This window comes from Vanacampus margaritifer, chromosome 1, assembly GCF_051991255.1.
Source record: "Vanacampus margaritifer isolate UIUO_Vmar chromosome 1, RoL_Vmar_1.0, whole genome shotgun sequence".
Taxonomy (NCBI): Eukaryota; Metazoa; Chordata; class Actinopteri; order Syngnathiformes; family Syngnathidae; genus Vanacampus; species Vanacampus margaritifer.
In genome coordinates, this window is record NC_135432.1 from 22,237,981 (window position 1) to 22,253,738 (window position 15,758).

General features: G+C 38.4%; 1 protein-coding gene across 1 annotated transcript; it reads left to right on the forward strand.

Moving 5' to 3' along the window:
- Positions 1-1,861: 1,861 nt before the first annotated feature.
- Positions 1,862-15,755, forward strand: acp2 (acid phosphatase 2, lysosomal). Its single transcript, XM_077583688.1, has 13 exons — positions 1,862-2,025; positions 5,226-5,321; positions 7,629-7,715; positions 9,517-9,577; positions 9,702-9,793; positions 9,871-9,969; positions 10,075-10,164; positions 10,244-10,327; positions 10,413-10,461; positions 12,259-12,347; positions 12,433-12,539; positions 13,218-13,393; positions 14,761-15,755. Exons 1-13 carry the CDS (start codon positions 1,939-1,941, stop codon positions 14,901-14,903), a joined length of 1,260 nt encoding a protein of 419 aa, XP_077439814.1. The 5' UTR covers positions 1,862-1,938; the 3' UTR covers positions 14,904-15,755.
- The last annotated feature ends 3 nt before the right edge of the window (positions 15,756-15,758 follow it).

Consider the following 15,758-nt stretch of genomic DNA (forward strand, 5'->3'; position numbering starts at 1 on the left):
AAATGTGAGGCAAGAATACTAGAAGAACATGCAGTTGGATTTTAAAATGCATGTAATGATAATGCTAAAGAAAAACTTGTTTTGAATCAGTTTTGGTTGAAATGAAACACTTTTTTTTTTTAATTGCAAGATAACAGTAATTACAAATAAATATTTGGTACTCGCCAGTAGCTACTCAATTGTAAGCACTTATACTGGAACTTTTTGTCAGGGAAAAAATAGTACATCCCTATTATAGATTACCATAGAGAATTTAAAGAATTTGCTTCCACTTAATTAAAAAACAAAATACCGATCTCCTTTGGAACGTTGTTATTAATGTGTGGAATACTCACACAGACACATCAATTAGTAGAGTGACACCAGAAAAACAACTGGCAAGTGCATAGGATATGACTTTGAGGAATTCGAATGCAAGTGTCTGAGCCACATGTATCTGTGAATTACGCAGAGTTTACTACAATTACTGCCGGAAAAAATACTACCCTGCGTGAGGATTAAGCGGTTAAAAAAATGGATGGATGAATGCATAGTAAGTGACACATTTCAACAATACTGTTTCTTCGATATAGATTTTAAAAAAAAATGTTGTCCTTTGTTGTCCTGCATGAAGATGTTTGTTGGCGTTGTGTTACTAAATCCGAATAGTAGTGTTTATGTGCTAATGCTAAAAACACATGTTTCAAACAGGCTTATCCCTGTTGAATTAAGACTTGTGCTTGTGCAAAACGACAAAATAGACAAGGGTCAAATGTCAAACGTCTGTCTCTTACGTTCAGGCACAAACACGCACACACACAAAAAGGCACCAAATGACCAGTCATGACATGAACAATGAGGCATGATGAGGCGATTACCCTTAATCAGTATATCTGGTTCAGTGATCATTCGGAAGCATCCTTCAGCAAGACTAAATTTACATTTAGTCATACTTCAGTAATCAAGTAAAGTAAATAAAATAAATGTGAGTCTAGGACAGAGATGGCAAAAGCACTCTGACTAAAGAAGTACAGATACTTGTGTAAAAAAAAAAGTCTGGGAAAAGTAGTACTACTGTCAACTCCTGCACCTAAGTAAAGTAAAGTTAAAAAAATAAAATAAAACTACAGAACTGCAAAAGTAAATATTTCTCAATTATACAACATCTTACCCTCCCATCTCGCGAGCAGACTACTGTATGAAGTTTATACAGTAGTCTGCTCGTAATCTGTATAGTTTATACTATAAATTATACGTATACGCACAGATTAGACACTATTTTTTAGACGGTATGTGCTGCTTTGAACACCTCCTTTTTCTTTTATCTTTCAGTTCCTTAGACCCCAATATTAGATTTGGCAAAGGCATCATTTGTTGAATTACAGGTATAATTCTTTAATAAAAAAATATACAAGTTTCAACCTGTACACATGTATTTAAGGCAAATTGTAAAATGTCTGAAGTCCTATTATTTATGTTGAACAAATTTGAAATATCATAACTCATGCTGTTTCTACTAAGTCATGTCTCAAATGTTCTCCAATTTCGAGACTGTAACTGTATAGGCTCGTATGCCGAGAAACGTTTCTTGGGAGTAGTAGTACGGCGGCCTCGCGGCTTCAAAAGTATTGTCCCATGCAACACTTACTGCAATAAAATACAAACATTTTGTAATTACTGGATTAAAAATCCCGTTTGGTTTTTTTTGGCGCACAACTGTTATTATGTAGTATAATGCTCATGTGTGCGTGAATGAAAAGCATTTGTTTACACAACTAACATGGCGGTTGCGCTGTCGCATCTATGCAACGGGACAGACCAGACCGCTCAAGGCGCGGTCTATGTAAGTGACGTGTATGCTAGTGCATGTGTACCGCTCGTGGCATCACGTGACATAAAGCGAGCTGTTTAGCTAAAAAGCTGTTGCAGTTCGCTGAAGAACATCTCGGCTGTACCGACATGCACCCTAGATTTCTTCTCTTGTTGGCGGTGGTCGCGCTCCGGGGGAAAGTCACAGCGGAGAAAAAACTGCAATATGTAACCGTGGTGAGTATATTTGATCCTCTGTGTTGTGGGATCCGTGCCAAGTAGACTATCGGCGAAACAGATGCCAAAACTCATTACAAGACAGTTGTATGGTTGATTTGTGTCAACTGTCAGGACATAGTTGTAACGTTGACACGAAGAACAATTTGAACGTCTGAGTAAATGTTTGAAACGTCATTGCGCCATTTATGCGACATGGCTTGCTGGCAAGTGTATGCTCCTTTTAATAAAATAATGATTATTGATTATGCCAGGCTTTTCAGTATGTTTGTAGCTCATCCACAGCCTAAAATCTAATGTAATCATATTTATATGTTCGCTTTTGTTGTGCCCCAAAACTATCTTCCCGGATGGGCTTTATTTAGTATGGTTAGGTAACACAACTAAAACTAAGCCACAGCTAATTAATTCGTGGCCACAAATGAGTGTTTCGTGCTCATGCTGTATCTAATTTTGTATTCCTATGGTGATACCTACAATGCCTTTAGTATCTGAAACGCATTTCCCCACCCATGGCATGGAAACTTATGGTAATGTTATGTATAGAATTTTAGTTTAAGATGCGTCTGAAACAAAATATCTATACAAAAAAATATACAGTATTCATATTCCTATGTATGGACACTTATGGCTCACCCTATATATAGTAAGGTAATAAAAACAATTCCCTCAGCGAATGTCTGTGGCTCAACACTATCTGAATCAGAAACCTGCTATTCACAATTTGATAAATTTGACATTTTCTCACAAATATATATACTATTGGCCAGTCCATGCATGGTTGTTATTTCCACATATATATATATTTTTTTAATTTTTTTTTAAACTTAATGACCAAGGCAAGGTTTTGAAAATGACTTGCTCTCTCTGATGATGCAATGTTAATAGTTGAACATTTTTGAGGTCTTCTGAGAAGTCATGATTTTGGTGGAATCAGGATTTCGACCAATGTTTATAATATATTACTATACATTGAAATAGTCGTGTACAGGGTTTGACTGTCCTCGGATGCATTGATCATTTATAGTTACTTCACCATGGAGACCATGCTGCCTTTGTGGTCGTATGACGTCAAGCACTTTTTACATTAGACAATTGTACATTTTACACATGCAAGAATTAATCTGTGTGTGTGCTTAGGTCTTGGTGGTGATTAATTCACCCTCCAGTCTCAATTAAGTGGCTTATTGAGAAGTATGTCAGTATGTGTGCATCTCATTCTTACAGTTATATTACACTGCTTTACATCACCAGTCATTCAACTCTGCTACCATTCTTACTTCCTGGGCACTGGGCAGGTTATTTTACTTAGTAATATGATGAGAGTGTTTTTTGTAGTAGCTAAAGGGACACAGAATCTGTCGGAAATGTGACAATTGAAATTGTTTTGGACCCAGTCATAATTTGCCACGTTAACACCTTGACATCAAGCATCTCATATGTCACTGTGTTGTAACATGAGAAGGTCCACTCGGTACAATGTACAGCTAAAAGTCTTAAGATTGATGTTTCTCCCCCCTCTGAACAAAAGTTGTTTTGTTGCCCATTGCTCCAGCTAATGATTGAACTGATTTAGAAGTCAAATGTTTTTATTGAGCTTATTCTGAAGAACATAGAGAAGGCCAAAGACCAGATAAGCACATTAGTAGAGTACACACACACACACTATTTGGGCTGTTTTCGAAGGTAGGGTTATTAATGTTTGCAAGGGACCAATACCGATACTATCTCCACCGATTATACAGTATACTTCTTTGCAGTATAAAAAATGCACCAATACTACACAACAATAGTAATTCCCCAGCCTGACACATACATTCGGAGCTGGAGCTATGTTAGTCCTGTGGATACTAAAAAAAAAAAAAAAAAAAAGTTCTTAACAATAATATGTTCTATGCCCAGCCCCACTAGTCTAAATATGGTATTCTGCTTAATATTGCGTTAGTGGAATACGAGCAGCTAAATACAGCAGTTTTTATCAGTATCAGAAGGAAGCCATTTTGCCACATCTTGTTGAGTAAAAATGACGAGTTGTTGCTCAGGTAACAACCAATCACAGCCGCGCTGTGATTGGTTGTTACCTGAGCAACTGTGATGTCATCTTCAGTCGACAGCAAGTGGCAAAATGGCCGCCCGCCTGAGATGGATCAACATAACTCATATTCCATTAATCAGAATGTCATGTCATTTAGACTAGTGAGGCCGCATATAACATATTATTGTCAATAAATGTTTAAGGAGGACTTCCCCTTTAAGGTAAACAAACGTGACAACACTTTTAGGGAGTTAAAATCATACACTGCGTAGCCACACGAGACGTCTGGTAAGCATCGACTTTTGAGTACGGTCTGCTGCCCATTTTACTCACTTTATTTTGTAGTCAATACAGAAAGGGGACATGGAATCCATATTCCTACTTGTGCATATCTCCACCAGACTCTCTATTGTTGTGTGGGTGTGTTCGGATTTGGAAATTCAATCTGACAACTGTTCTCGGAAGTGTTTGTGCTTCCTGTTAGACTGAGACACAAAACATTTTTTAAAATTATATATTAAAATAAAACACATTTTCATCAATGGTTCTGTATTTTGAATCAGCAAGTACTCAAGTGTAAGAAGTTAAGAACGTATCATTGTACTTTGTTATTTAAACCAGTAAACTAGAAACATGCAATGCATGATTATGCTGCTCATGTGGTAACTCAGTGGTAGGGAACCCTGGTTCTCGAGAGCCGCTGAGCTGCCTGTTTTCCATGTCTTGCTCCATCAACACACCTGATTGATGAACAAGATCGTTATCAGGCTTCTACAGAGCTTGCTGATTAGCTGATCAGTTGAGTCAGCTGTGTTTGAGGAGAGAGACATGGGAAACAGGCAGGACAGCGGCTCTCGAGGACCAGGGTTCCCTATCCCTGGCGTAACTTTTCATAGCAACCACTTATCACCCACTTGTCTGTAAAAGTAAGATTGGTTGTTAAAGAAATAATTTAGTTACATCTGTCTTAATTTTTTGTTGAAATTGTTGAGCATTTAAAATGTTTTATTAAAAGTGAGAGGGAGTGAGGAAACTCAGTGCGTGATTGGTGGGGGGTTGCTGGCACTATGACTGGACAAAACCGGACCTATCAAGATAAGGGCTTTGTAATCCAATCATGCGTGACAGTTGAGTCTCTGACACACGTGGCTTCTCTACCATACAGTTGTTTCGACATGGCGACAGATCTCCAGTCAAAGCCTATCCCGCTGACCCATACCAAGAGGGCGACTGGCCTCAAGGATTTGGACAGCTGACACAGGTACCGCACCGTCTGCAGATGAAACATGACATTAACATTTGTTTCCATCTACTGATGACCTTTGTGACATAATTTTGGTTGGTATACAGAATGATTCTCAACTCAACTTTATTTACAGCAAAGTGTTGTACATGTAGTCAACATTTGTTACAATAACAAAGCGTTAAAAACAGTAAGTACCATAAAACACTAAAACAATGCTGAGTCAGAAGCCATAGAATAAAAATGTGTTTTCAGGCAAGCAACAGCATGTTGGACCAACTAGAGATGCTTGAGGGAGGACTGGCTGACTCCAAAATAAAGTACATCACAGTTATCCAACCGGAAGGCATGGATTACTGTTTCTAATTAAGTGCTGTTGAGAAAGGCGAGGCTTTCCCTTAGCCTACTGCTTAACTCATTCACTCCCAGCCATTCTCACTGAAGCAACCCCCTTCGCTCCCGGGTATTTTACTGGATTTTGACTAATTTTGCAAGGCCCACAGAATATTGTGTTCTATTGCTATAAAAACATGGAATCTACCCATAGAAAGATTAGAGTCTCTTTTTTTCACCAGGAAAAAAAAAAGGATATTTCAGTTTTGCAGCAATTAGCATTCAAATATAGCTAAGTTTCATCATTATTTACAAATCTTTTTAAAACAGTGGGGCTAGAGCTTTTTGCAACATGGCCCTGGTTGATCTCTTATACTCTGCTGCCACCTGCTGGTCGCTTGTAATAAATACCATTGATTCTACTGTTTTCTTCAGTTCAGAGGCTGCATCAAAGCTATGTGCTAGCATAAAAAAACATTTTTTAAAAACGTATGAATATGTCTTTGGGAGCATGGTAATATTTAAAATAGAACGTATTTATTTATGTTTTTGTGAGCAAACGAGTTAAGATGATAAAGGTGGATTTTACGACAGCACCAATTTGCCGGTCCAATTTAAAATCACTTTCCAATTTAAAACCCAAGTTCGATAACGTTGGCTTTAGATACGGTGAGCAGGTTGGGATTTCCAAGCGGCATTTGGACCAAACATCGCAACTTCTGTTTCTTTTCATTGAAATTCAAGAAATTGTGTACCATCCAGGCCTTGACTTCCTCCAGACAGTGAGAAAAGTGGCCTCGATGAGAAAGCGTCCTATTTTCTCTGCGGGACACATAGCAGTGGAATGTTTTCTTAAGATGGAACCCAGGGGCAGCCAATAAAATGAAAACGAAACGTAAAAGAGTACTGGCCCCAAGATTGAACCCTGTGGAACACCATACAACTAATAGCGTCTTTTCCACCAACAAACCCAGGATCTTTGAGTTCTGGGTAACGGGAGTTCTTGGTTGTAAAAGTTCCGCCGGGAATGTGCGATTTGTGTTTCCACAGCATCTTATAGTTCTCGGTAATTATTTCAAATGAGTCTGATAATGTATGCGGTAGTGAAAAACAAACTGCACTACCCCGCCTATACAGCAAGTGGCGGTAAGAAGCTGAAGGCCAACTAAGTAAACTCTTGTCATTTCGTGTGGCAGATTCGAAGTCCCGCTGGATTGTGTCCTCCGCATAAATGCTCAAAAGAGCCTGCTCCTCTTCTATTTATTTCTCTTCTATTTATCATAGCGTTTGAGTTCCATTTTCTCCATAGGCACAGCAAAATACAACCAAACTTACAGAAAGCAGGTAAAGGTATCGAGTCAGGTAAATGGCGGGAGCCCAGCCCATGTATCCCCCACACACACGCACACACACATTTTACCAACCAGTCAGCCTTGGTCAGCGCAGCCCACCCCTTCAAGTTCCAGCCGACTCGGCAAGACCCTGCTGCTGAGCTAGTACTCGGATGCCCAAAACAATACTGTGTGGTCTACCATATTGAATGCTGCAGATCTAACAAAACGAGAGACAACATTCATCTTCAGTGTCATTAGCCACAGGCTGACTGTGTTACGCATCATCTTAAAACCTGACTGGAAAACCTCCTTGATGTTACGTTCATCCAAAAAAGATTGGTAAAGTTGGTAAACCCCAATATTGGTACATGTGAATTTTATGAGACTAAGCACCTCAAATATTTTTATGGGGTTAAGACTTTTATGTGCTCATTTTGGACAAATGGCAAATGTGAAAATTGCCCCTTTTAGATTAGGTACACAATTTGATATTGAAGTTTGAGGATTGCAATTGAAAACATACTAAAGTTGGGAAATGTGATAAATATTAGCTCTATTATGCAAACAAAATATTAGAAAATGCAAATGAAGTTGATCCTAGTTGTTTACACTATTTGTAATGTCTCACTGCATGCATTTTATTTATTTTTGTTCTCAGGAAGGGATGCGGCAGCACTTGGAGCTGGGCCAGTTTCTGAGGAAGCGTTATGATAGCTTTCTTAATGAAAGCTATGTCCGACATGAGGTAAACGTTAGACCTTTTCATAATGTTTGTAAACAGGTGCCAGGGTACTTTGGAAGCAACTCACCTTTTATTTATATTGTGCTGTAAAGCCCGTATCCCACTGAGGGGCGAACGTTTGCAAAGGTTGCGAATGTTGAAATTTTAAACATCAAAACCTCAGGCGAATGTTGCGAACTTGAACGAACCCTGACGAGAAATCAACATTCGCTACCTTTGCAAAAACTTGCAAACGGTCATTACTCAGTGGGATACGGGCTTAACAAAGTGCTTTACAAAGCAAGTGACATGACATAAAACGTTAACAATGATGCAATCATAAGAAACTACTGTAACAACCTTGTTTTTGTTTTCGCTCCTACGTACGTACCCTTTGTTGTTTGAAGCGTTTAGAGATGAAAGAGGAGAGCTTCAAAGTCTCCCTTCACTAGTGGATCAGAGACATCACGACCACAGCATGCATGATATTTACGCGTTAGGGCCTTTCATATCATTTTGCTGTATCGGGTCAGGTGAAAAAGATCGGATTTTCTTACAAAATCCTTATGTACAAAGAAATTGCCAATGGACTAATTTAAGGATAGTTTTACAGTATATTAGATAATTTAACTCATTCACTGCCATTGATGACTATAGACGTAAAAAAGATTTTGATTAGTTTCAAATTTTTTCCCACTTTTGTTAACAAGAGTATGAAAACCTCAATTTTTTTTTATTGTACATTTAGAACAAATATCAAATTTGTGATTAATCGTGAGTGACTATTGAAGTCATGCGATTAATTACAATTAAAAATGTTAATCGTCTGACGCCCCTAATTTTTAATAATCTTTTCTTTTTTTAATTAGGTGCATCAGGCGATTAAAATAATAATATATTTTTTTAATTGTAATCAATCACATGACTTCACTAGTTAACTCGCGATTAATCACAAATTTTCTATCTGTTCTAAATATGTATTTTTTTTTATAGGTTTTCATACTCTCATACTAAAAAATGTGAAACTAATGGAAATAGTTCAAATGAATTTTTGACGTCTATAGCCTTCAATGGAAATAGTTCAAATGAATTTTTGACATCTATAGCCGTCAATGGCAGTGAATGAGTTAATGTTCTGGGCTTGTGGTGATGTGAAAATGACGCGTGGCAGAACTAGTACTCCCCAAAATACTTGTGCTTTATTCTGCTGCAGCTGTGTAAGACCGGCGGTTGTAGCACCTACAGTATTTGTTCATACATTAGGCAAAACGGTATGTTCCCTAGCATTATTGAATAAGTTGATTGATGCAAGAAAAGAGCTATATCAATTGCGTCCATCTGTTAGCTGGCGTGTATCAAGCGGCACCTTATACAAAGGTTCTGCACAGTAAGAACTACTATCCAAATAACTCACGTCAGTGCTTATTGTTTGAAGCGGAATTTGGTGCCGCAGTGAATGTTAAAAAAATCTTGATTTCCATCACGCCTGCTTTTGAATCCGCGTCCCTGTTGAAATGTAATTAATGAAATTCGCCTCAGGCAAAACTGATGAGGATATTACACAATAAAACTTACAGCGCTAGAGAAGAAGGCTGACGTTGGTGAACTGACAAAAGGGTTTGTTTACTACACACAGTGCAATGAGTACTGTCAAAATGGTCTTTTGACCTCACACGACCTCTATGCCATATTGATGCAATGCCGTTTTTCCTATTCCTGGAATTATAGAGCAGTTTAAGTGATGTTCAGGCATCAGGACCATCTTATTACTCCCCACAAAAGAAAAGTAGAGTCCAGCTTTTAACTGCAACTCCTCTGTCCTCAGATCTCCGTTCGCAGCACAGACTACGATCGCACCCTGATGAGCGCCGAGTCCAACCTTGCAGGTAATGCCACCCGTTTGTTCTCCCTGTTGCTTGCCTAGTTCCCTGAAAAGGCATCAGTCTTAATGTTGACTTGTTGGAAGAAAAGGTTAGTTATATGACTTTAAACCAAGTCTCCCTTTTACAGGTCTATACCCCCCCAATGGTGAGCAGGTCTTCTCACCAAACATCCCATGGCAGCCTATCCCTGTGCACACAGTTCCACAAAGTGAAGAGAAGGTTGACTTGAGGACATGGCAACTTTTAATGTCATTTCTTCTATTATTGCTTTATCAGAGAATTTTGTTTGTTCCCAGCTGCTGGCCTTTCCTCAGAGAGATTGCCCTCGATACGAAGAACTGATGAATGAGACTGAACAAACGGAAGAATACGTTAACCTCACAAATGCTAACAAGGTCCCCCCCCTCCCCCTTATCATTAGATTAACTGTAATTGAAATGGAGCAGCTTGATTTGGCAGGAGCTGGATTGAACAAAGTGTTCTGCTTTTCGTCCTTGTAGGACATTATGGAGCTTGTGCGGAATAAAACGGGCCTGAAGATAATGAACGTGGATGCTGTCTGGAGTGTGTACGACACCCTCTTCTGCGAGGTGAATACTTGCATTTTCCACTTCTGTTGTGTCATCCAGCTGTGGTTTTCCACATATAAAAAGTGGATGTGTTCAATAGTCACGCCATAACAAGTCAGCTCCTGATTGGGTGACCCCTTCTGTCTGGGAAAGGCTTCGATTTCTGAAAGACTTTGGATTCCAGGTAAAAAATGATTTTCCATTTTCTTGCATTTTAAACCGCTGAGACACAAACTGTTAGTAATCCAAGTCTGCTTCAATTTTCATAGGTTATATTTGAGGTCTACAAACATCAGGAGAAGAGTCGGCTGCAGGGAGGTGTGTGTTATGTTTGGTGCACACAAGGATGTTTAACATCTTACGCACCCATAAAAAAAAGAAAAGGAGACAATGCATGATATGAAAAAAAAAATGCAGTTTTACTACTATTGTGTGCGGCGCACTTGAGAAGACCGACACAGCACATCACACATCAAAACCAGACTAGTAACCAGAATAACCTGTAGGACGATTTACGAGCTGTGAACTGTGCTCAGATGAGTTGTTTTTTACAATTCATAAGTCAAAGAACCGCAGAAGAAGCTTGGGTAAATGAGACAGTAATTGGATGACATGTTACACAAATACGAAACAAAACCAGTTGGTCCTCTAGAGCCATCACTTCTAAATTGACTATGTAGAAATGGACTTTGACTTTGTCTCTATTGTGACTTACTTTTCTCTTTATTTGCGTCACTTGAGAACAAATAGCCACTTACCTATTTGTAGTACCCTAGCAGCGCTGCCTGTCTTTATGGTAATGCCAGCGTGAAAATAGGCCAATTTTAGCAAGGGGTAAAAGTTTATGATGTTACCCAACCCAGGTGAATTGCATTAATTATTTAAACAACTATAGTCACTAATCAGTTTCAGATTTTGCCTTCGAACGCTACATTTATACAAGTTAGCAGTGAGCTGCAAACAATTGTGAATCTTGGTATAATATAAATCAGCCAGCCATTGCACTATGGCCCTTGGGTAAACCAAGAAAAAGCAGTTGATGACAAGCATTTTAAGGCCTAGTAGGATATGCTCATAATCCCTAACATACAAGCACATTTGTGAAATTCAATGCCACTTGGCCTTGTATGGCTTGTTGCAATTATTCGTCTTCATTGGTAGCAGCAAAATAAAGGTGCTCGCAAACTAATCAGGAGATCCTGAGATCATAGGCCGTGGGGTAAAGATAGCTTGTAAATTTCAAGGCCACTGTAAGTTTTAGCCACTATCGGGCGTGGGGTGAGATTTTGCAAAAATGTGCCCAACAACCATCGAGAACCTTTTATTTTTTATTTGCTGTTTTTTTTTTTCTCCCATTAAATGTTTTTATGGCTCACCTGTTTTCTGGGTTTGCAAAATGAGCCGTGGTTGGTCGTTTCCTGAACCCTGAGAACACGTGAACAAAATGTGTTTTGAAAAGGTATAAATTGTACATGAAACGTAATTAAGTTATCAAATTAATTATGGGTAAAATATTAAGTTTTTACTGCTGAAAATGGCTAAATTAAGTCTTTAAATATTTACATCGACTTTGCAGTACATACAGTACAACTATCCTGAACAGGATGAAACTCTCTCACAGTCCATGTCTGAACTATCCACACATAATCAAAAATAGTTTTAATGCTTAAGCTCAAGTTTAAAAAAAGAAAAAGGAAAATTCTTTGTCCCTTGGCTGGGGGGAATTTATAAACCAAATATGATATTGTACAATAAAGTGCACATTTGTAGCGTGTGAAAATCGATTTCCAATATATTCATAAAGGTTTTCTAGCTCGCTTTTACTGGGTCACGAAACAACACGATAAAGCCACAGGGATCAAGGGCTATCATGCAGCAAAAAATAAATAAAAAAATCACCCAAAACAATGAAAACAAGTGACTTGGCTGAGCTTTAGATTGGCCAGGTCAATCTCTAGACATAAACCTACATAAACATTCAAAACTCAAACTAATCCTGCGACACAATTGTGTTCAACATTTGAGGTTTCATGATCAGAAAATGACAAGCATCATGGCAGTGAACTAACTGGATGGTAATATCGTTCACATATATTGACAGCCTCTCTCTTTTAGGGATCCTGTTGGGTGAAATTGTGAAAAATCTTTCCCGAGTGGCTGAATCTATGGAAAGGCAGCATCTGAAAATGATGATGCTTTCTGCGGTGAGATATGAATACCACATTTTGAGAGCCGATTACTGTACTTACAGTAGCTGCAGTCCTAATTGTGTGTATGTGTGTTGGACAGCATGACACTACTATGGCGGCATTGCAGTCCAGCTTGAATGTCTTCAATGGCAGACAACCACCGTATGCCTCCTGTCTCATGATCGAGCTATATTCGGATGACAGCGGGTACACACGCACACACATGCACATGGGAAGGAAGCACACATGCTTGCACACACACATATGACTTTTTGTGAGTAAGGCAGTATTAGGCAATATTTATTAAGCTAAGGCGCCTAAATTTGAGGATGCTACTACTTGGTGCCTATACACACACAAATATTTACTGCTAATAAAATGAAATCAAAATGCGACAAACACTTACAAAAAAAGAGTCATAAAGGGGAAGTATGTCTCCATGAAACTGGTATGGTGCAGATGGTTGTCTTCAATTTAACTAAGATGGATGCCCGTCTTCCATTTGGGTACTATACAGTACAAACAAGAAAATACATTTGCATTTAATCTTCAAGAAATGTTTGTAAACATTTCAGTATTTTTTTAATTTACCATTAAAGCTGCAAATATATATATTTTTTATTGAATCTATGTATTTTTTCTTTTGTGTTCCTATGTTTAAAAACAGTGCTAACAGCATTAACTGCATAATGTTAAGAGTGGCTAAAAATATGTTTTCCCAACGGTTTATGGGCTTTCTTTCTAACATACTTGGTTTGAAATCTGGGCCTGTAGTTGAACAAAAAGCAGAAATTGAAGAGGTGAAATTTGTGCTATCGAAAACATGTACACGGAAACAGAAAAACACGACTAACTTTCTGCTCTGTGTGCTCTGTTTGCGTTTAGGTCTCCATCAGTGTCCATGTTTTACCGGAATGACAGCAGGGTTGCACCTTATGAGCTTCAGTTGCCTGGCTGCTCCCTGGACTGCCCCCTGGAGGAGTTTGTGAACATTACAAAGCTGTCTATTTCTGAGGACAGACAGAAGGAGTGCCAATTGGCTTCAGTTGGGAGCAGTAAACGTGAGCTTTAAACCAAACACTGATAACTATGTGACAAATATTAATAGTTAACCCCTCAGAAGTTTGTTTTTCGGTAGCTTTTGATTTGTTTTATTTTTCTGAACCTAAACTGCTTTTACATGGAATCGCAAACGAAGCAGCATGGCAGAAAGAAGTTGATGCCTTGGCCTTTGTCTATAATAATACTAAAAGGGGAAACCGATGGATGAGAACTAAAGATGAGTGTGAACATTTGGAAAGCTGAGTGCTGTATGGTGGCAGAGAACACACTCAACAACAAGCGGCACTTTTGCAGTAACAGATCTTCAAAAAGAGGCTTTATAATCTTTGCCACTCACAGTTGATATTACATTCTGATGGTATCATGACTGCAAGCAAAAATAACGCAGTATTAAAGCTCTAAAATGACTTAAAAAAATGTGTGTGTGTATATATATATATATATATATATATAATTTTTTTTTTTAACAAAATATAGAATAATTAATAAAGAAAAAAACGTGAATGCTTGAAATACTCTTAGTAAGTTCCATCAATGGGGAGCCTATTTTTAGAACAAACCTTTGGGCTGCTCATGTTGTCCTGGGGCTAACTGGTACCCACTGGGATTTATTTATTTTTTATTTTTTTACATTATGTGCCTTTCTCCCCCCCCAGAAAAATCAAAGAATCACACTAGTCATGGAGGATAGGAGACCAGCCCGGCCCATAAATAGATGAAATCTGCATATAATTGACGGCCATTGAAATGCAATGAATACAAATACTTTATTTTTTATTTTATTTTTTAAATAGCATACCCCCCCACACACAATTTATTTTTTAAACAAAATGGAGTAATTATTAAAGAAGAAACGTGAATGCTTGAAATATTCTTAGTGTCTCATCAATGGAGAGCCTATTTTTAGAACAAACCTTTGGGCTACTCATGTTGTCCTAGAGCTAACTGGTACCCACTGGCACTTTTTTTTTGTTACCTTTCCCCCCTCCTTATTTGTTACACCCGAGAAAGTGAAAAACAAAGTTAAATGGCGGCAATTAACTTCCAAGAGCTGGCTTGTTTACTCACCTCTGGCATCGACCCGTCATAATGTTTGCTTAGATGTCTCCTCAAAAATGACGAGGAAATTGTTCTTTATCTTCTGCAAAGAATGACTAATATTAGAGCAGCTTACTGCAGTTGTGACTCATTAATAGCATTTCTATTCATTTTAATGCATCAAGACGAATTGACATTTGACTGTTTGAATTAAACTTACATCTCAAGGCACCACTTAACGAATATTGTGAAACCATTCCGACGCAAGTCACACTTAGATTCCCATAGTGACGAGGTGCTAATGGTCGTCCGTCTCTCCGCCCCTCAGATGTGATCATCAGTCTGGTGGTGTGCGGCTGCCTGTTGCTGGGGCTCATCATCATCCTCTTCCTGTCCATCATTCGCCACAGGGAGCCGTTGGGTAGCCAGGGATATCGCCAGATCAATAACCGAGGGGCCGAGGAGACCTGACACAAGTGCAAGGTCCTCCATTGCAGTCTAAGCAGCTCCTCATCACAAGACAGCTGCAGCGATGATGATGATGATGCCGATGATGGACTTTGACCTCTTTTCTGGCGCTTCATCAACTCTGTTTTTTTCCGTTAATGAGTACGAAGGTTGGGGATAGAGAAGCGTTTACAAACGTGGACAGATTTTTACCATGTTTTTCTGATTTGAATCCAAATTGAGGGGATCTACGGTACCCTATTTGGTGCAATTGTCCCAAAGTCAAGAATGTTTACTTTTAGTTTTGTTTTTAATCTAGAGAGGTTACAATTCTTACTTGAAAACATGTTCATTCTTTGAATTTTGCTAATTGTTTTATGTTCGGTCAAATCAGAGGCCAAATGACCATTATGCCTTAAATAATTGTCCTTTTCTGATGTTTGCGAATTGTAACTATCAATTTTTTTTTTAAGTATCAATTTTTTTAAACGGGGGAGAGCAAATGTACCAAATGAAATTGACCGATTTTGTCACCTAGATAATGTGATTAGATATTAATTCGCCATATTTGGCTGATGTGTGTTCAGTTTTGATTTTAAGTTGTTTTTTTGGGTTGTAATTGTGTGACTATGCTTTTTAACTTCCACTTCCTTAAATGGTTTGATTTCATCAGGAGTAGCAGGCCGTGTTTCAGATGTTTTAAACTGCTAGAAACTTTTGCAACACTGGAAAATATTTTAATGCTGACTTTGTGTGTGTGTGTGTGTGTGTGTGTGCACTGCTGTTGGGGCAGTTTTAATTGTATGTTTTATTCTTAGCCTTGATCTGAGGCGCAGTTTTTAAAGCAAAATTATTAAATGGTACTTTTTTGGCCAACCA